This window comes from Anomaloglossus baeobatrachus, chromosome 9, assembly GCF_048569485.1.
Source record: "Anomaloglossus baeobatrachus isolate aAnoBae1 chromosome 9, aAnoBae1.hap1, whole genome shotgun sequence".
Classification (NCBI taxonomy): domain Eukaryota; kingdom Metazoa; phylum Chordata; class Amphibia; order Anura; family Aromobatidae; genus Anomaloglossus; species Anomaloglossus baeobatrachus.
In genome coordinates, this window is record NC_134361.1 from 49,912,082 (window position 1) to 49,934,092 (window position 22,011).

Sequence of the window (22,011 nt, forward strand, 5' to 3'; positions counted from 1 at the left end):
GCGGTGCAGAGCCCGATGTGTGTATGCGGTGCAGAGCCCGATGTGTGTATGCGGTGCAGAGCCCGATGTGTGTATGCGGTGCAGAGCCCGATGTGTGTATGCGGTGCAGAGCCCGATGTGTGTATGCGGTGCAGAGCCCGATGTGTGTGTGTGGTGTGCAGAGCCCGATGTGGGGCTGTTATTTGCAATGCTGTAGTGATGAGAGGTCAGTGCTGGGGCAGAATATACTGACAGGGAATGTGTGTGCAGGGAGCGGGCAGGGGGCGAGGCTGGACACTGGGGTGGGGCTGGACAGTGAGGCCGGGCGGTGCCAGCTCTGACTGAGGTTTTGCACAGGAAGTGGTCAGTTTGCTGGAGCTGAATGTTAACAAGGAGCTGCAGAGAATAAAGGGTGAATTCAAGAGGAACAAAAGTTAGAAAACAAAAAATAACAATGTAGGGGTGTCTATATGACAATACAGCACAGATTAGCTTAAACTAAAAAAATGTTGTTATGTCGGACAACCCCTTTAAGTGTAGACCCTGAAAAGGTCCTGGAAACCAAAATATCACCACTATGTCCACCCCCCCCCCCCGTGTGAGCACAGCAGTGATGGGTTTCCTTTGTAGCAGATCCTCTCCAAAAATTGATTTAAAAACTTTTAAAAAACTTTTTTAATTTATTTTATGGGAAATTCACTTTGCTATTTGGATGAGTTTATGGGGTTTTTTTTCTGAAGATGTTTTGAAAAATGTCTGGTGGGGGAAAAAAAGATGAGTGCAGGTCAGTACTTGGAATGAGGTCCTGTCCAATCGAAAAAAAAAAACCTCTTCCAAAATCCAATGTATTACAGTAACAGAAGTGTTAATGAGACACATTGAAGGGAAAATCCACTGCTGATTACTGCTGCTTAACCCCTTCACTGATGCTGTCAATCACTGGTAAGGGGGCGTCCATTCTGCCGGCCCCAAATCAATGCAATACAGGTAAAAATACAACAGAGACACTATACATAAAAACAACTTTACTAAGGAATCAGGATAAAAAGAGTAAAAAAAAGGTCACAAAATCTAAATGGCTGTTTGGCCATGTATGAACCTGATGTGCACAAATACATTGTGTGAAATGTATACAAAGGTACAGAAATGCATAAAGGGCCACATAAGATACTAAATAAAATAAAAAAAATAAATAAAAAGTGATACAAAGCAAATTCATGCAATACCAAAAGCATCCACAAGGTGGCAGTGGTGAAGAGAGAAAAAAATCTTGAATGGAATCTTTAGATATAAAAACTGGAAATACAGATCTATTAACCATTTAATGGAATGCAGAAAAAACGCATAGAAATCCAAACCGTACGCAGCGGTTTTCTGCCATACAGTGTTTTTCATGCAGAATTTTGGAATAATAGAAGCTTCTTACATAACACACTTTTTTATGCTTTTTTAATGCATTCAATTGGATGGGTAAAAAAAATAAACACCTCAATTCTTTCAATGTTTTGCTGCTTGGATTAAATGCATCAACCCCATTGAGAATAGTCAGTGATCTGATGCGTTTTTTTTTTCTTGCATTGTACAGTCGTTCACGCACAGCGATCGGTCGCACAGCCTCAGCCCCGCGCAGACGCCTGGTTCCGACCACAGCGTGTAATGCGCTGCAGAGACTCGGCGTACAGGCAGGGGGCGCGCACGGGCCGCACAGTCTCACAGAACTACATTTCCCATGATGCCTCACTGTGACAAAGAGTCACCTGCGGAAGTCAGCGTGATCTGTGCTCGGTGCAGGAGGAAGCGGCTGCAGGGTGCGGGCATGTAATACCGCCCTGTGTGTATCTGCACTGCACAGCCTGAGCCACTGCAGGTATGGGGAGAGGGTAGTGATATGGGGGCACCGGGGCCTGATACTGGTAATGTGATGGGGAGAGCTGCGCCCGGTGCTGGGAGCAGCCCTCTGTGTCATGTGAGCAGGAGGGAGTTTTGAAATAACCAGGGGGTTGCGGTATTGGTATTCCCCTAGTGGTAGAGGGTTTTATTACGCACCGCCGTGTGTTGGGGCCCACCGCCGTGTGTTGCCATCCACCGCCATGTGTTCCTGTGTGTTGGGGCCCACCGCCGTGTGTTGCCATCCACCGCCGTGTGTTCCTGTGTGTTGGGGCCCTCCGCCGTGTGTTGGGGCCCACCGCCGTGTGTTCCTGTGTGTTGGGGCCCTCCGCCGTGTGTTGGGGCCCACCGCCGTGTGTTGGGGCCCACCGCCGTGTGTTGCCGTGTGTTGGGGCCCACCGCCGTGTGTTCCTGTGTGTTAGGGCCCTCCGCCGTGTGTTGGGGCCCACCGTCATGTGTTGCCATCCACCACCGTGTACTGCTGTGTGTTGCCATCCACCGCCGTGTATTAGGGCCCACCGCCGTGTGTTGCCATCCACCGCCGTGTATTAGGGCCCACCGCCGTGTGTTGCCATCCACCGCCGTGTGTTCCTGTGTGTTGGGGCCCTCCGCCGTGTGTTGGGGCCCTCCGCCGTGTGTTGGGGCCCTCCGCCGTGTGTTGCCGTGTGTTGGGGCCCACTGTCGTGTGTTGGGGCCCACCGCCGTGTGTTCCTGTGTGTTAGGGCCCTCCGCCGTGTGTTGGGGCCCACCGTCATGTGTTGCCATCCACCACCGTGTACTGCTGTGTGTTGCCATCCACCGCCGTGTATTAGGGCCCACCGCCGTGTGTTGCCATCCACCGCCGTGTATTAGGGCCCACCGCCGTGTGTTGCCATCCACCGCCGTGTGTTGCCATCCACCGCCGTGTGTTGCCATCCACCGCCGTGTGTTGCCGTGCGTGTTGGGGACCACCGCTGTGTGTTGCTGTGTGTTAGTAAATACCGCTGTTGGTGTTAACCCCGGCAATCGGCGCAGTTTCTTGTGGCCAGACTGATGCCGGCTGTATATATATATTTCTATATCTCCCGTTCCCGGAATCTGGATATGGAACAATGTGATTTGATTGGTCGCTGCGGGTAACAGTTTATTGGCGTTACACATTATAGTCTTCACTGGCCAATACTTGGAAATCTGACGCTGCGGCCGCACACAGCAAAATATTGTATAGAAAGTGTAGTGGAAAGTTATTGTGATTGTCTTTGTGCAGCCAATAATAGAAAACCATTGAAGCCTGGACAGCCCCTTTAAGGTTAGGCTTGACCCCTTTTTAGAGTGCTGTAAAGCAGAAGGCTATTGGTCCACGCTGGTAGTTTGGATTGTGCGGACGGTCAGTGCATGCTGGGAGTTGTAGTGTCACACCAGCGCGGCAGGTTACCGTCCTTTGATCATCGGCTGTGTTTGTGGGAATCCTGGGTCAGAAATGAATCTTTCTCCCTGCGCTATCCTGGGTTTCCCCAAGGAGATAAGCGCCCCCTCGCGTCACAGCCGCTGATCTCCGCACGTCTATCACTATCAGTAGTTTGCGTTTGTTGGAGGGTTATAGGTGGTGGCCGCCATGTTGTTCAGCTGTGTAACGTCTGTGGTGGTCCGGCGGAGTCATCGTATGCTGCGTTACAGCGTCAGAACCTGCAGATATGGCCGGCGTCCAGGGTCAGGAGGGGCAGAGCCAAACATTGCACAACCAGCATCATAGCAGATGGGGAAAGTCCAATGAAAAGTGAAAGCAGCCATAGGAGTATAAAGGATAAATCCCAGCATGCTCCACTGGTAAGGGAGGCACAGAATGCTGGGACTTGTAGTGCCAGGTCAGCCGTACAGCTAAAGGTAAACTGAAGGTAAATAGCATTACAATGCTGCCCTTACTGACAGTGTGGCTGCTGAGGGGGCTATGAGGGGAGGGGGGGGGGGGTCTGCTGAGGGGGCTGTGAGGAGGGAGGGGGGGTCTGCTGAGGGGGGCTGTGAGGAGGGAGGGGGGGTCTGCTGAGGGGGCTGTGAGGAGGGAGGGGGGGGTCTGCTGAGGGGGGCTGTGAGGAGGGAGGGGGGGGTCTGCTGAGGGGGCTGTGAGGAGGGGGGGGGGGGTCTGCTGAGGGGGCTGTGAGGAGGGAGGGGGGGGGTCTGCTGAGGGGGCTGTGAGGAGGGAGGGGGGGGGTCTGCTGAGGGGGCTGTGAGGAGGGAGGGGGGGGGGTCTGCTGAGGGGGCTGTGAGGAGGGAGGGGGGGGTCTGCTGAGGGGGCTGTGAGGAGGGAGGGGGGGGTCTGCTGAGGGGGGTCTGCTGAGGGGGCTGTGAGGAGGGAGGGGGGGGTCTGCTGAGGGGGGGTCTGCTGAGGGGGCTGTGAGGAGGGAGGGGGGGGGTCTGCTGAGGGGGGGTCTGCTGAGGGGGCTGTGAGGAGGGAGGGGGGGGTCTGCTGAGGGGGGGTCTGCTGAGGGGGCTGTGAGGAGGGAGGGGGGGGGGGTCTGCTGAGGGGGCTGTGAGGAGGGAGGGGGGGGGTCTGCTGAGGGGGCTGTGAGGAGGGAGGGGGGGTCTGCTGAGGGGGCTATGAGGAGGGAGGGGCCGTGAGGAGGGGGGCCGTGAGGAGGGGGTCCGTGGAGGAGCCATGAGGAGGGGGACTTTTCAAGGGTCATTTTTAATCATTGTGATTTGCAGATTGTCCATCTATATTATCGGTCACGTCTGAAAGTCCAGGGAATATGTAAGCAAAGGAAACGTCAGCCTAAATCTATAATGAGATGTGTAATGCTGTGGTGTGTTGGAGGAAACTGACGCAATCTGCAGTTCCTACTCATTCATGTGAAACACGGGGTCATGTAGCGCAGTATATAGAGGAGCTGCTGTATCTGCCAGCACTGATCCCCGCAGGATGTGGTGTCCGGCCTTCCAGATGAGGTACGGCCCACTGAACACCACATCAAAGTAACTTCACGAGGCTTCCTCAGGGGCTCATCATGAGATTCTTGGTCCCTTTGTGTGAGGACCTGACTTCAGGAACATGGTATAGTTTTGCTGAGAAGTTAAGGGCCAGTTCACATCACATTTCATGACTTGTATCAGAGGCTCCGTCTGAACCCCTGAAAAACGTGGGTCAGTTTGGTGCATACATGGAGATGTGTACTATAATAAAGCAGTTTCTACTCCCTATGTCCTTTGTTTGTTTTTTTCTTCACTGCTGGAGGGGTGCTTTAAATCCAAGTCCCCTGCCCCCAGTCTTATACTCATCGTCCGGTGGCTTCATCGTTTTGACTGACAGGAAGTCGGAAGTTAAATTCCAAATGTCCAATACAAGTCTATGAGAGTCAGAATGAGGCTGTCATAGATTTATATTGAACTGTGATCTCCAGCGCGCTCCATGAAACACTGGAACAGATGAAGATACCAGAGGATGCATATAAGATCAGGGCAGTGACTTAGATGTAAAGCACCCCTTCAGCGGTGAAATAAAAAAAATGCTGGAGTGGTGCTAGCAATGACTGCCCCTGTTCCCGACTTGAGTACGATTATAATGACAGTCAATGGAGAACTCAAGAAAAATGCTCGCGTTCCCCATTGACTTCCATTATCCTAGGTAAATGAGTCGCACCAGTGCAAGCGTCTGACTGCTGGTTACAAGCACTGAGCACCTGAGCATGGTAGTGCCCGCTCATTACTAGTTACGAGTACAGAGCACCCGAGCATGGTAGTGTTCACTCATTACTAGTTACGAGTACAGAGCACCTGAGCATGGTAGTGCCCGCTCATCACTAGTTACGAGTACTGAGCACCCGAGCATGGTAGTGTTCACTCATTACTAGTTACGAGTACAGAGCACCTGAGCATGGTAGTGCCCGCTCATCACTAGTTACGAGTACTGAGCACCCGAGCATGGTAGTACCCGCTCATCACTAGTTACGAGTACTGAGCACGCGAGCATGGTAGTGCCCGCTCATCGCTAGTTACGAGTACTGAGCACCTGAGCATGGTAGTACCCGCTCATCACTAGTTACGAGTACTGAGCACCTGACCATGGTAGTGCCCGCTCATCACTAGTTACGAGTACTGAGCACCCAAGCATGGTAGTGCCCACTCATCATTTGTTACGAGTACCGAGCACCCGAGCATGGTAGTGCCCACTCATCACTAGTTACCAGTACCGATCACCCGAGCATGGTAGTGCCCGCTCATCACTAGTTACCAGTACCGAGCATGGTAATGCCCACTCATCACTAGTTACGAGCACCCGAGCATGGTAGTGCCCGCTCATCACTAGTTACGAGCACCCGAGCATGGTAGTGCCCGCTCATAGCTAGTTATCACCAATCCTAAGGATAGTTGATAAACAATAGTTTACAGTGTAAGAAGCGCTAAAAACGAAAACTGTCTTCCAAATTTAACTGACAAAAAAATGCTGCCAAACCCTGCGTGAATGAATCCAGGTTAGTAATGATCGCTGAGGTGCAGCACACACCCCTATAACCGGCATTAATGTGGTATAATTAGCCGGTGTTATCCTATAAAGTCCGGATGACTTCACACATTAATAGGGTTCATCCTGGACTAATAGCGTTCCCCACCTTCCCTCACCAGGTTTATGACCCTCAGTAACCACGGATCATGAATGGCATCATTCCTATTAATGAGTATCTGCTCTCCAGAACCTCCTGCCGGAACATTTTGCTTCCTCTGTAATGGAAAAAATAAAGTGCATTTTGCTAAATCAAAATGTCAGCGAGGAAACTCCGCACCCGCCAAGACTGTGGAATGGACGGCAATTCTATGTGAGCTCTGCAGTCAGGAACCTTAGACCGCGGACCGTGCAGCCGTCTATCCACAGTCCTATTTCTGGGACGAGGAAATTTTGGCTTTCGGTATTGATTTCCTGAAGAACCGGCTCAACCACTTTCGCGGTAATCAGTATAAAGGGGTTCTCCGAGGCCCACCGAGCGGCATTCTTTATTCCGCGAAGAGCAGGACGCTCTCCTTATGCATACTCTGCATTGTGATTTGGTCTCTAAGCTCTTATCTCGTGTGTACAGGAGCCCTGCACGTCGATGTATATCCTTACTAGGTTTATTTTTTGGGGTGCCCAGTGTGTTACCATATCCACACCAAATCATAATGCACAACAGGATGCCAGTCAAGATCACCATTAAAAGGGTCTTCAAAAGTAATCAGCTTTCCATTCTTGGATTGTGGGTCCTCAGACTAGATTGTTCTCCATTTTTTCCTTACCGAGCTGCTCTTTGCTGTCATCCTCAACCCCATTGATAATGGAGCAGCAGGGGTGCAAGTATCACGTGCAGCTCTATGCTCGGCTCCTCATGGGTGTGGTCTTGCAACTAAGGGAGTAAAAGAGACTAAAGTACCCTGATGTGGTCATCGGAGTAAGCTGGAAAATCCCTTTAATTATGTGAAGCAGAGTTATTATTGTATGTTGGAGGGGGGCTCCTAACTCTTCCCCCAACGCTTAAGCTCGGGGGGATAAAATTTGGGCTTTTTTGAACCTGATCATCCAATCCTTTTATTCTGCAAGCATGAGTCTCCCCATAGAAGGTACTGCCCTCTTTCCATAGAGAACACATGAGCGCAACGTCAAGCCGAGCTTCGATGTATATGGGGGAGACTGAAAAGAGACGGCAGCTGCCGGACAACAGTTACCCAAGGTGTAGGGGCACCTTTACTGCCAAGCTCTGTACCAAATTACAACTGCTAGTGGACCTGGCATCAGTGGTTTTTTTTGGGTGGGCTTCTTTTAAGAAAAGAGATTGTCCAAAGTGGACAACCCCTTTAATAACCAGACAGACTCTTTCAGACATTTCAATTGAGAAGGATGGGTTTTGGTACAGAGCTGTAACATGGGCAAGTTGAATACTTTTATATATATATATATATATATATATATATATATATATATATATATATATATATATATATATATATATATATATATATATATTATATAAATATTCCAGGGATTATACTGCACTATGTGAACAGCTCACAACCGAAGAATGGCTGCCCTAACCTTACAACCCACATCAGAAAAAGACTTCTCATGATGATAGCCTTTTATATTGCAGAGGGGGTCATTTTACATTCAAAAAATAAGTATAAAACAATTATAAAGTAATATATTTAAAAAAATATATAAAAAATTAAAACATATTAAAAAATTATTTTAATTTTTAAAATGTATTTATATTTAAAAAATTCTTTATTTTTTTATATTTGAAAAAAATAAATATAAAAATTATTTTAAATATAAATTTTAAAAATTAAAATATATAAATATAATTTTTTTTAATGTTTTTTCTATATTTTTTTAAATATATTACTTTTTTAATTTTATGATATTTTTTTCAATGTAAAATGACCCCCTCGGCAATATAAAAGACTATCATCATGAGAAGTATTTTTCCGATGAGGGTTGTAAAATTAGGATGGACATTCTTCAGTTGTGATCTGTTCACACAGTGCAGTAAAAGCCCAGGAATATTACCCAAAATAATTGCATTTTGTCGCAGTTTTTGCCGCAATAAATTGCAGCTGGATTCCACAGTGTAAATACAGTCTACAGGTTGCATCGGGTCACGATGGTGAATATAAGCCCAATTAGACAATAGTACTTGCCAGACTATCTGAAGTTCTGGATTATCGGAAGGTGAATGGAAGTTAATTTTTATTTCTTTTACTCACTAATAAGCCCCATTAATTTCCGCCACGCTTTACAGGCAATATTCCTGTTTTGTCTCCGCTGTGGAGCTGGAGTTGATTATTCCTAGTATTGGGTCTGGTAATTTATTCCACCGTCTGGCATTGTAATTACTCTCATTAGTGGATTGCAGATATGTAACAATGGCCGTCTGACGGGCCGCGAAGACTTACAGGCAAAACAGTAATTTACTCGCGATCTTGTTAGAGGGAAGACCTTGTGTTTTACATGGAGGATTCCTATAGTCACTGCTCTGAGGGAGCCTGGTCTCTGACTGACTTTAGGCCGTATTTATGGAGCGCTCGTGGTTCCTCCGACTTAATTTGCTTTCTCAGATGAAGCTTGTTTCTTTCTTTTTGTTTTATTTGATGGGGGTTTTTTTGGTATAGTGGGTAATATGAAGCTCCTGGGCCTGAATTCAAAGCCTATAACAGGGCCCTACCTATCGTGTGCCTTTGACTAAAAACATTCGGGTCGTTCTGAAAGGAAGAGTAAAAAACATGTGATCTCATTCCCTGCTCGTACATATAGGGCATGTCTTCAATGTATGGCGTATTACCCCTTCATCACAACCCAAAATCCATTAAGACTAGGCCCCTAAATAAATTTCAGACCAGGGCCTGGCCGTCGCCGGGGGCCGCTCCCCGGGCCTGGCCGTCGCCGGGGGCCGCTCTCCGGGCCTGGCCGTCGCCGGGGGCCGCTCTCCGGGCCTGGCCGTCGCCGGGGGCCCCTCCTTATTATTACAGTATTATGTCGCCTGCTGACTCTTGCAAAAGTCAAACCACAATACACATGTAAACACATAAAACAATGGTCAACCTTTTCCATGAAAGCTTTATGTACAGTAGCTCTGTAGTCTCCTACCGATGGTTCTTCAGCTGTTCCAAAACTACAACTCCCAGCATGGTTTGCCAGCCAGAGGCACAATGCATTACTCCGCACATGTATGCTCTGCCAAGTGGAGTGTACATGTATATGAGGGGGTCGGAAGAGATAGAAATTAGCCAAAAGAGCAATCAGTAATGTAAAGTGTATGGACAGTGAACCTAGTTATGGTTGGGCCCGATTATCGATATGGACAACAAATCTCATAACCCTCCTTGTCCTTGGCAGTGATGGGTTACACATAATACGGTCTGTAACCTTGTTTCTTTCCATGATGTTACCTTGAATTACCATCACCTTTTTATTTCTTGCTTTGCAATGTATACGTTGTCAGCCAGGACCAGTCCGAGATGTGGACTAGAAGGATCAGAGCTGACTGTTTCCTTCATCCTGCAGATAATTGGCACTTGATGATGAAGAGGCTGAGTCTACGTAACGAGTGATCTAGCACGGAGCCCGCAGCCTCTGCACACCGGTCTTTGACGTGTCCGCTCTCTTCTCGGCAGATATGGCAATCCTGTTCGCCGTCGTTGCGAGGGGGACCACCATATTGGCAAAACATGCCTGGTGCGGAGGAAACTTCCTGGAGGTGACGGAGCAGATCCTGGCCAAGATCCCATCGGAAAACAACAAGCTGACCTACTCTCATGGCAGGTGAGGAGGTGGGATCCCATAGTGTTTGTGCCCAGGTGCACCCTATGGATATTCTCATTGATATTTGCTATGTATTATATGGAGAACAGTCACCGGGAAAATACCAGAAAACTATTGGCGGCCATTATACCTGGTGGTGAGGACTTTTGCACGTCCAAGTCCCAGCATGTATCATACTGTCCCTCTGGAGATTGCTGCTGCGTATCAGGAGCTCATTGTTGCACCAACTCTGATGAATTCCAAAATATATAGAGAATTTGCAATATTTGCCCTAATTTTAGGTTAATTAGCTACATTTATAAATGGAAGTTATCAGTGAGACCACCATAGACTACGAATTGACATTGCAGCAAAGCTGGAGTCAGTGATCATAGCTCTGCGCTTTCACACAGAATTTTTGTCGTCTTCATTGCTTCCTAAATGCAAATTTCAAGCAACTTTCTAAATAGTCTTTTATGAAGCTGTTGCTCCGGAAGCTTGTCTGTTCTTTATCCAGCTGGGTGATCGGGAATAATATTACAAATCTAAAAGAGCTCCTGACAAAAGCCTCTGCTTCCCTCTCTGTGTTAGAGATAGCAGCAGAGTGGAGCAGTCATACACAGGTATCGAGTGTGGATAGGGGAGGAAGCATGTGCTGTCTCGGTGAGGGCAGAGAAAACAGGCTGCAGGAAAGCACAAGAAGAGGAAATACGTGCAGGTTAGGGTGGGCTAATGAAGACAGGAGCACCCACTTTTCTTTTTCGCTCCTAATTGGGAGACCCAGACAATTGGGTGTATAGCTATTGCCTCCGGAGGCCACACAAAGTATTACACTTAAAAGTGTAAGGCCCCTCCCCTTCTGGCTATACACCCCCAGTGGGATCACTGGCTCACCAGTTTTGTGCTTTGTGCGAAGGAGGCAACACATCCACGCATAGCTCCACTGTTTAGTCAGCAGCAGCTGCTGACTATGTCGGGTGGAAGAAAAGAGGGCCCATACAGGGCTCCCAGCATGCTCCCTTCTCACCCCACTTCATGTCGGAGGTGTTTGTTAAGGTTGAGGTACCCATTGCGGGTACGGAGGCTGGAGCCCACATGCTGCTTCCTTCCCCATCCCTTTTTACAGGGCTCTGGGTGAAGTGGGATTCTATCGGTCTCCAGGCACTGAGACCGTGCTCCATCCACAGCCCCTGGTATCTGCTGGACATGGAGCGGAGTATCTTCAGGGACATGGCCCTGCTACATGGAGGTACTCTGTGTCCCTGTGGGGACCGCGCAGACACACGGCAGCACTGCTGGGTGTGTTAGTGCGCCAGGGACAGCGGCGCTGTCCGCACTAGTGCCATCGCACACCACAGCGTTGCTGGGTGTGTTAGTGTATTGGGTGACTACTGCGCTAACCGCCGCTGCCATTTTTATTTAAGGCGCCGCTGGGATTTGTGGTGCGCCGGGGACTTCCGCGCCGGCCAGCACTGATATGCCGGCCGCGCTTATTAACTCGAGTCCCCGGCTTCTGGGCCTAGTCTCCCTTCGTTACCGCCCACAGCCCTGACACTCAGGGTGGGGGCGTGACGCTGCATAGAGCAGCGCTGAGAGCTGGAGTATGTTTTGCATACTCCACCCCTCTCACTGTGTGCACTGTGAAACCGGATTCCCGCACTTTCTCAGGCACGCCCACGGCTTCCTTCTCTACAAGGACGCCGGCAGCCATTAGTGTCAGTTTCTGTACGATACAGAGACAAGTGTGGAAGACCCTGGCATTCTGATAGTCACACAATCGCTGCAACAGGCGTTAAGCAGCACCTGTGGTGCTAACCCCACTAGTGCAGAAGTGCACTTATAGATATGCTTGTACTATATACATTGCACTGTTTGGTCGCACGTTGTATATACCCTCCTGGATTGTGCGGAGGAGTTATCAGCATATTCTCTGTGTAAAACAAAGGTGCAGAACCACATGTTTTTCTATGCAGCCGGTACAGCATGTACGGCTATACGGCCGGCAGGTTACATAGACCCCCATTATATCCAACTCAGCCGGAGTCTCTGCTAATGGCCAGAGGATGAGGACGGTGTCTGCAGTATTTACTGACAGATTTTCTGAGACTATGGCTATGATACTAGAAGCCTAGCAGTCCGGACATGTCTCTCACAACATGGGCACTGTTGAATCATTGATCCATGGCCCCCCTCAGTGTGAACAACTAACAGCTCCGGGAATGTCACACGCATCCCAGAGTCACGGCTCTGCACAGACGTCAGTCCCAGACAGCCTAAGCGGGCTCACTATGAGCGGCCCTCGGTTTCATCAGGGTCCTAGCAGAAGGACTCTCTGTGTAATGAGGCGGAAGTAGCGGCTCAGGATTCTGATCCTGAGACCGCTCTCAATCTGGATACACCTAATGGTGACGCCATAGTGAATAATCTTATAGCGTCCATCAATAGAATGTTGGTTATTTCTCACCCAGCTCCTCCAGTGGAGGAGTCAGCTTCACGTATTTTTCTGGACCACTCTGCCTTCAGAGAGGCAGTCCAGGAACACCACACTTATCCAGATATGCGCTTCTCCAAACGGCTTAGGATACACGTTATCCCTGCCCCCTGACGTGGTCAAGGACTGGACCCAGTGTCCCAAGCGGCATCCTCCAATCTCCAGGCTTGTAGCTAGATCCATAGTTGCAGTGGGAGATGGAGCTGCACTTAAAGATGCCACTGACAGACAGATGGATCTCTGGTCTAAATCCATCTATGAGACTGTCGGCGCACCGTTGGCTCCAGCATTCTCACCCTTGGGGCACTCCAAGCTATTTCAGCTTGTCTTACACAGATTGACACGGTTACACGTACATCTGTGCCGCAGGTGGCATCCTTAACCTCTCAAATGTCTGCATTTGTTTCTTACGCGATTCAGGTTGCCCTAGACTCTGCGAACCGTACGGCAGTAGCCTCCGCTGCTCCGTGTTTTTAAGCAGAGCCTGGTCTGCTCGTTAAGTGAATGGAAGGCAGATTCTGCTTCCAAAAAAGGTTGCTTAACCAGTTGCCTTTTTCTGCTGACCGACTGTTTGGTGAGCATTTGGATGTAACCATTAAACAGTCCAGGGGTAAGGATTCATCCTTTCCTCAGCCCGGACACAACAAACCCCAACAGAGCAGGAGGCAGTCGTGGTTTCGGTCTTTTCGAGGCTCGGGCAGGTCCCATTTTTCCTCGTCCAATGTGGACTCAAAAGGATCAGAGGAGCTCAGATTCTTGGCGGGCTCAGTCACGCCCAAAAAAGAGACAGTCTGAAAACCCGCTTCCAAGGCGTCTTCCTCATGACTTGCGGCCTCCTCTCTCCGCATCCTCGGTCGGTAGCAGGCTCACCCGCCTTGGCGATATTTAGCTGCCATAGGTCAATGACCGTTGGGTGTGAGACATTCTATCTCACGGGTACAGGATAGAGCTCACTTCTCGTCCTCCAACTCGATTCTTCAGAACTTCTCCACCTCCCGGCCGAGCCGCTGCTCTTCTGCAAACAGGGTGCACTCTATAGGCAGAAAGAGTGATGACCCCCGTTCCTCTTCAGGAACAAGGTCACGGTTTTTACCCCAAATTATTTGCGGTGCCTATAAGAACGGGCCGTTCCGTCCCGTTCTGGATCTAAAACTGCTCAGCAAGCTCGTGGACACCAGGCGGTTCCGGATGGAATCCCTCCGCCATGTCATCGCCTCAATGTCCCAAGGAGATTTCCTAGCATCATTAGGCATCAAGGATGCTTATCCACACGTGCCGATTGATCCAGAGCACTAGCGTTTCTACGCTTCGTTATAGGAGACGAACACCTTCTGTTCGTAGCTCTACCTTCCGGCTAGCGACAGTCCCACTGGTCTTCGCCAAGGTCAGGGCAGCAGTAGTCACAGTCCTGCACTCTCAGGGTCACTCTGTGATCCCATATTTAGACGATCTACTTGTCAAGGCACTCTCTTAGGAAACATGCCGACACTGCCCGAACGTTGCGCTGGAGACTCTCTAGAGTTTTGGGTGGATCATCAACTTTTTGAAGTCAGATCCGACCCCGACCCTATCGCTAACATATCTAGGCATGGAGTTTCATACTCTCTCAGCGATAGTGAAGCTTCCGCTAGACAAACAGCATTCACTACGGGCTGCAATCTCTTCTTTAAGAACCAGTCGCACACATTGAGACGCCTCATGCACTTCCTACGTAAGATGGTAGCAATGGAGGCAGTTCTTTTCGCGCAGTTTCATCTGCGTCCACTACAATGTGACATTCTCCGCCAATGGGACGGGGAGTCGACCTCCCTCAACAGAGTCGTCTTTCTTTCTCAGGCGGCCAAGGAATCTCTACGGTGGTGGCTTCTTCCCACCTCATGGTCAAAAAGAAGGTCCTTCCTATCCCCATCCTGGGCGATAGTTACGACAGACGCGAGTCTATCAGGGTGGGGAGCAGTTTTTCTCCACCACAGCGCTCAGGGTACGTGGACTCAGCAAGAGTCCACCCTTCAGATCAATGTTCTTGAACACAGAGCAGTGTATCTTGCCCTACAAACCTTCCAACAGCAGCTGGACAGCAAGCAGATCCGACTTCAGTCGGACAACTCCACAGCGGTGGCATACATCAACCACCAAGGAAGAACGCGCAACCGGCAAGCCTTCCAGGAAGTCCGGCAGGTTCTGATGTGGGTGGAAGACACGGCATCCACCATATCCACAGTTCACATCCCAGGCGTGGAAAACTAGGAAGCTGACTTCCTAAGTCGCCGGTGTGTGGCCGAAAGGGTATGGTCTCTTCACCCGGACGGGTTTCGGGAGATCTGGCGCCGCTGACAGAGGCCGGACGTCGTTCTAATGGCGTCACGGCACAACAACAATGTGCCAGCTTCATGGCACGGTTTCACAATCATCGAGCTCTGGCGGCAGACGCCTTAGTTCAGCATTGGTCGCAGTTCCAGCTACCTTATGTGCCACCTCTGGCATTGTTGCCCAGAGTGCTGCGCTAGATCAGGACCGACTGCGGCCGCGCCATCCTCGTCGCTACAGATTGGCCGAGGATGTTGTGGTTCCCGGTTCTGTGGTGCCTCACGGTAGGCTAACCGGGGGCACTACCAGACCAATCAGACTGGCTGTCTCAAGGGCCATTCTTCCATTTGAATTCTACGGCCCTCAACCTGATGGTGTGGCATTGAGTCCTGGAACCTAGTGTCGTCAGGATTACCTCAGGACGTGGTTGCCACCATGAGACAGGCTAGCATACCAACGTCCGCCAAGATTGACCACAGGACGTGGAAGATATTCTTATCTCGGTGCTCGGCGCAGGGTGTTTCTCCCTGGCCGGTTGCATCGTCTATGTTTCCTTCCTTCCTGCAATCTAGGTTGGAAAAAGGGTTGTCGCTCAGTTCCCTTTAGGGACAAGTCTCAGCGCTATCTGTATTTTTTTCAGAAACGACTTCCTCAGGTACGCACGTTCCTACGGGGAGTTTGTCGTCTCAGCACTCCGTACAAGCGGCCGTTAGAGCCCTGGGATCTGAACAAGGTTCTAATTGCTCTCCAGATGCCGCCTTTCGAGCCTTTGAAAGAGGTCTCCCTTCCCGCTTTTCTCGGGAAGTGGCCTTCTAGTAACGGTCTCGTCTCTTAGGAGAGTTTCCGAGCTAGCAACGCTCTCATACAAATCTCCCTTCCTGGTCCTTCACCAGGACAGGGTAGTTCTGCGTCCGATTCCGGAATTTCTCCCTAAGGTGGTATCCCACTTTCATATCAATCAGGATATCACCTCACCTTCTTTGTGTCCTCGTCCAGTCCATCAATTTCAGAAGGATTTGCATCTGTTGGTTCTGGTGAGAGCACTCAGGTTCTACTTCCCGCATGGCGCTCCTGCGCCACCCGGATGCACTCTTTGTCCTTGTCGCTGGTCGGCGTAAACAGTCGCAAGCTTCTGAATCCACCCTGGCTCGGGGGATCGAGGAACCAATTCTTGAAACCTACAGTTCTACTGGGCTTCTGGTTCTCTCAAGGCTGAAGGCCCATTCTACCAGAGCCGTGGGTGCATCCTGGGCATTACGGCACCAGGCTACGGCTCAGCAGGTGTGTCAGGCACCTACCTGATTGAGTCTGCATACTTTTACCAAGCATTTTCAGGTGCATACCTACGCTTCGGCAGACGCCAGCCTAGGTAGATAAGTCCTTCAGGCGGCGATTGCCCACCTGTAGGAAAGGGCTGTTTGACGGCCCTATCACGAGGTATTCTTTTACCCACCCAGGGACTGCTTTTGGACGTCCCAATTGTCTGGGTCTCCCAATTAGGAGCGAAAAAGAAGGGAATTTTGTTTACTTACCGTAAATTCCTTTTCTTCTAGCTCCAATTGGGAGACCCAGCACCCGCCCTGTTTTCTCGGGGTTTTTCTGTTTTTTCGGGTACACATGTTGTTCATGTGGTATGGTTCAGTTCTCCGATGTTTCCTCGGATTGAATTGGTCTTTAAACCAGTTATTGGCTTTCCTCCTTCTTGCTTTGGCACTAAAACTGGTGAGCCAGTGATCCCACTGGGGGTGTATAGCCAGAAGGGGAGGGGCCTTACACTTTTAAGTGTAATACTTTGTGTGGCCTCCGGAGGCAATAGCTATACACCCAATTGTCTGGGTCTCCCAATTGGAGCTAGAAGAAAAGGAATTTACGGTAAGTAAACAAAATTCCCTTCTTTTTTATTTTATTTTATTTTATCTTATTTTATCTGTCACCAGTTGTTTCCCTTATAAGCTGTGGCCACCACCTAAGCTCTATACAGTATTCTGGAATGCTGTGTATATATAAGAGCCCAGGCCGCTGTGTTCTGGAATACTGTGTATAAGAGCTCACTGGTGATGGCCGCAGCTCATAAGGGAAAATCCTATTGACCGCTTCCCTTTAAAGGGAACCTGTCAGCAGAAATTTCCCCTAAAACCTAACAGATTCCCCCTCTGCAGCTCCTGGGCTGCATTCTAGAAAGGTCCCTGTTATTATTGTGCCCCCTTTCTGACCAAAAAAAAGAGTTTATAAAGTGGTACCTTTTTGGCTTCGGATTCTATAAATGTGTCACGGGGGCGGGCTGCCTGATGGCCGTTGTTCTGCCCCCTGGTCCTGTATGCCGCCCCCATCGCTGATTTCCATACTTGTGGACGCTGCCCACTGCTCCAGCCATCCCCGCGCATGCCCAGTGCCCATCTCTCGTGGATGAGCACTGTGCCCAGTGTCACCGCTGGTGACGTGCGCGCAGGGTTTAGATTATGGGCGGTGCTGTGATATTTATTACCAAGCAACCACCCATAATCGCGGGACCGCGCTTTCCCCCTCGGCCTGCTTCGTTCTGCGCAAGCGTGCTGCTGCTGACCTCACGTCACCTCCTTCCCATCTTGCCCTGAGGCAGGAAATAGATGGGAAGGAGGTGACGTGGGGTCAGCAGCACCGCGCTTGCACAGAATGAAGGAAGCCGAGGGGGAAATCACGGTCCCCCCGATTATGGGCGGTTGCTTGGTAATAAACATCACAGCACCGCCCATAATCTAAACCCTGCGCGCACGTCACCAGAGGTGACACTGGGCACAGTGCTCATCCACGAGAGATGGGCACTGGGCATGCGCGGGGATGGCTGGAGCAGTGGGCGGCGTCCACAAGTATGGAAATCAGCGATGGGGGCGGCATACAGGACCAGGGGGCAGAATAACGGCCATCAGGCAGCCCGCCCCCGTGTCACATTTATAGAATCCGAAGCCAAAAAGGTACCACTTTATAAACTCTTTTTTTTTGGTCAGAAAGGGGGCACAATAATAACAGGGACCTTTCTAGAATGCAGCCCAGGAGCTGCAGAGGGGGAATCTGTTAGGTTTTAGGGGAAATTTCTGCTGACAGGTTCCCTTTAAGCAGATGTATCTCCAGATAATCACAATACAACCTGCATACACTATTAAATAGATCTCATAGACCTGATGACGAGGTGTACTTACTTTGGAAATCTATGTCAGAATGGCTATAAAAGGATGCATATTTTATGAGGATTATCCAGCTGCTTTGATATGGATTTTCAAAGTAAGTACACCAGCCTCATCAAGCCTAGGAGATCTATTTAACACCATGTACGAAATCTGACGGCAGATCCTCTCGAAGGATGTTCTTTGCTACATGTGAGATGAGAAAATGCGTTGGTGCAGTAACACCATAGATTAGTCCATAGGATAAATGGAGGTGTATGGATTAATGACAGGTAATGTGATATATTCAGATTTGGCCTCAGGTGTTCAGGTCCTTTTACATTGGGTGATCATCACCAGAATGATCCACAACTGTTAGAGGATGTAACCGACTGGAATATCTGTAACATATTAGTATGACAACCCTGTGCTTTGTTGCAGGATTTTAGATATAACAGCATCCACTCAAAAAATCTCCCAAAAATCTGTCCCATGTAAACGGGACCAAATTGTTAATATCACAGCTTCCCAATGCAAATTATCTACTTTTAAAGATAAAATAGGCTCAGGGTGATATCGGAGGAAAAAAAAAATACAACCTGACCTCTAAGGCTGCTTTCACACCTCCGGTTTTAGCAGAGCCAGCCAATTCGGCTCTAATACCTATGCAACGGATGCGGCGACAAAACCGCACCCTTTGCATAAGTTTTTGACATGCGGCCCGTCCGGTTTTTGCCGCTTGCGGCACGCTACTGAGCATGCGCAGTGGAAAAAACCGCATGCTGCGTCCATAGGCATGCATTGCAAATCGCACCGGATGTGGTGCGATGCATTTTTTTTTTTTTTTTTTGCCGGACAACGTTCCGGTCGCCGCATTGGCTAAATCTGCCGCATGCGGCAAAAACCGGACGGAACGCAAGGCCATGCGGCACAATCCGGCACTAATGAAAGTCTATGCAAAAAAAAACCCTCAACTGGCGGCAAAAAGAAAACGGTTGCGTTTTTTTCTGCAAAGCGCCGGATTGTGCCGTACAGGAAAAACCGGATGTGTGAAACCGGCCATAGTGAGCAGGAAGATTCACAATACTCAGTTCTGACGTCTGGTTTCATCTTCTTGGGATTTTACAATATAAGCTACACACTGTGTTAAATAGATATTTTTTTTTTAGGGTTGATGAGGCTGGTGTACTTACTCTGAAAATCCACATTAGAATGGATTTTCTTTTCTGCTGCCATCGTCCATGGCTTGGGATCTCCTGGGTGCCGCTGTCGTGTACCCAGATCCTTTTGTGCAAGACCTAGTTACTAGGCCTTAAGACGTCAATGTGGTGATGCTGCAGGGACTAGGATCACGACAGCAGTGGCCAGGAGATGCCGAGACGTTTTCTCCTGCTGATTGTCTGCAGCAGTCACCTCATGCCCAAGCCGGATGAGGTTGCCCTGAGTGTGAAATGCAGGACCAATCCTAGAAGGGAGTATTGGTTATTTCTGTGTCGTCTGTGCTATGTACCATTAGTAGACTGACTTGTTTGTACTATTAAAATGCTTTTTTATTTGTCTTCTCTTCTGACAGTTATCTGTTCCATTACATCTGTCAGGACAGAATTATCTACCTTTGTATCACCGATGACGTAAGTACTTCTCAAAAGGGACATGAACTCCTGCGTGCACAGCCGGCGTCACTAAGATTGGGCCCCAAATGGTGTTGTGTGTTTTTTTTGTTTTTTTTTTCTTTCTCATAGGGATATGGAGGGGGATAGATAGAGATATAGATAGATATTCTATAAATATGCAGCTTGCAATGTTCAGTCATTTTCCATGTACTGACATCCTACATACTTAAAGCCATCATTACTCCACCTGGCCTATTTTTCTACTTTTCCCAGACCCATAAAGGCCCCGTTACACGCAACGACGTATCTAACGATATATCGCCGGGGTCACGGATTCCGTGACGCACATCCGGCATCGTTAGCGACGTCGTTGCGTGTGACCACAAGGAACGAGCGTTAACAATGGAAAATACTCACATTATCGTCCATCGTTGACATGTCGTTCCTTTTTAAAAGATCGTTGATTGTTGAGCACGTGGGTTGTTCGTCGTTCCTGCGGCAGCACACATCGCTACGTGTGACACCTCAGGAACGAAAAACTGCCGCTTACCTGTGACCGCCGGCAATAAGGAAGGAAGGAGGTGGGCGGGATGTTACGGCCGCTCATCTCCGCCCCTCCGATTCTATTGGGCGACCGCTTAGTGACGTCGCTGTGACGCCACACGAACCCCCCCCCCCTAGAAAGGAGGCGGTTTGCCGGCAACAGCGACGTTGCTAGGCAGGTAAGTATGTGTGACGGCTCCTACCGATTTTGTGCGCCACGGGCAGCGATTTCCCCGTGACGCACAACTGACGGGGGTGGGTACTTTCACCAGCGATATCGCTGCGTGTAACACCCCCTTTAGTGTCCAGACACACAATGTACATTCGTGTATCAGTGATATCTATATTTTGGTAGTTCTGCCATAGTGTCAGATAGCACTGGCTTTATTGTCACCTTGCCATCTAAAAAAATAGTTCATGGATCAGGTGCCAGCTGTGTTATACAGCCGGCGCCTGTGCTAACAGCAGCAACTAGAGCTGAAATTTGCCGTCGAGTGTGGGTATGAGGAGTGGGCTGATTGTGCTGAGCCTGCGTCATACATGGAGGGTAAAATAAATAGGCATATTCTGTATCGCTGAGGCTGTAAACCTGCAATCAATTAAAATATAACATCATTTAACCCATGAACTGTGTAAAGAAGGACAAAATTGAAATATCAGAATTGGCGGCTCTTCCTGCAAACAAAAAACAAGCCCTCACACAAGCTTCATCTTCAGAGACATGAAAATGTCCTGGGTTTTAGAAAATGGCGACTCAAATTTATTAAAGAGACTGTCAGCAGAATTCTGCAATGTAATCTGAAGCCAGCACACTGCAAGAGTTAGGGTACCGTCACACTTTAACGACGCAGCAGCGATCCCACCAGCGATCTGACCTGGTCAGGATCGCTGCTGCGTCGCTACATGGTCGCTGGTGAGCTGTCAATCAGGTAGATCTCACCAGCGACCAGTGACCAGCCCCCAGCCAGCAGCGACGTGCAAGCGACGCTGCTCTTGCACGGAGCCGGCGTCTGGAAGCTGCGGACACTGGTAACTAAGGTAAACATCGGGTATGGTTACCCGATGTTTACCTTAGTTACCAGTGCACACCGCTTAGCTTAGCGTGTGCAGGGAGCAGGGAGCCGGCACTGGCAGCGTGAGAGCTGCGGAGGCTGGTAACGAAGGTAACTATCGGGTAACCACCTTGGTTACCCGATGTTTACCCTGGTTACAGCTTACCGCAGGCTGTCAGATGCCGGCTCCTGCTCCCTGCACATTCAGGATTGTTGCTCTCTCGCTGTCACACACAGCGATGTGTGCTTATCAGCAGGAGAGCAACAATAAAAAAACGAACCAGAGCTGTGTGTAACGAGCAGCGATCTCACAGCAGGGGCCAGATCGCTGCTCAGTGTCACACACAGCGAGATCGCTAATGAGGTCACTGCTGCGTCACAAAAACCGTGACCAGGCAGCGATCTCGCTGTGTGTGAAGTACCCCTTAAAACAGACTTCAGCCCTGTGTCTTTTATCTCAGTCTTTTATTGTTTACTTGCAATGTTAGCTTAAGCCTCTTATCTTTATCATTGGTGGGTCTCAGCAGAGCATGAGCTCTAGTCTGACTCCGCCCCCTTCTGTGATGATCAGCTTTTGTTTATGGAAACGTGCACTGAAAGGCTAGGTTCGCACACTGCGTCTTTTTGACGCTGCGTTTTTGTGCGTTTTTGGCCGCTAAAAACGCACCTGCGTCGAAAAAACGCATCAAAAAACGCATGCGTTTTTGCCGCGATTTGGTGCGTTTTTGGCTGCGTTTTGCTGCGTTTTTGATCTCTGCGT

The 22,011-nt window shown here is 49.4% G+C and overlaps 1 protein-coding gene across 1 annotated transcript in view; it reads left to right on the forward strand.

Annotated features, from left to right (window-relative positions):
* The first annotated feature begins 1,731 nt into the window (after nt 1–1,731).
* Nucleotides 1,732–22,011, forward strand: part of VAMP7 (vesicle associated membrane protein 7) — a 58,575-nt gene continuing 38,295 nt past the window's right edge. The window contains exons 1-3 of the mRNA XM_075322637.1: nt 1,732–1,846; nt 9,979–10,126; nt 19,617–19,674. Of these exons, the coding sequence (XP_075178752.1) occupies nt 9,981–10,126; nt 19,617–19,674 (204 nt within the window). The 5' untranslated portion in view covers nt 1,732–1,846; nt 9,979–9,980. The remainder of the gene's footprint in view (nt 1,847–9,978; nt 10,127–19,616; nt 19,675–22,011) is intronic.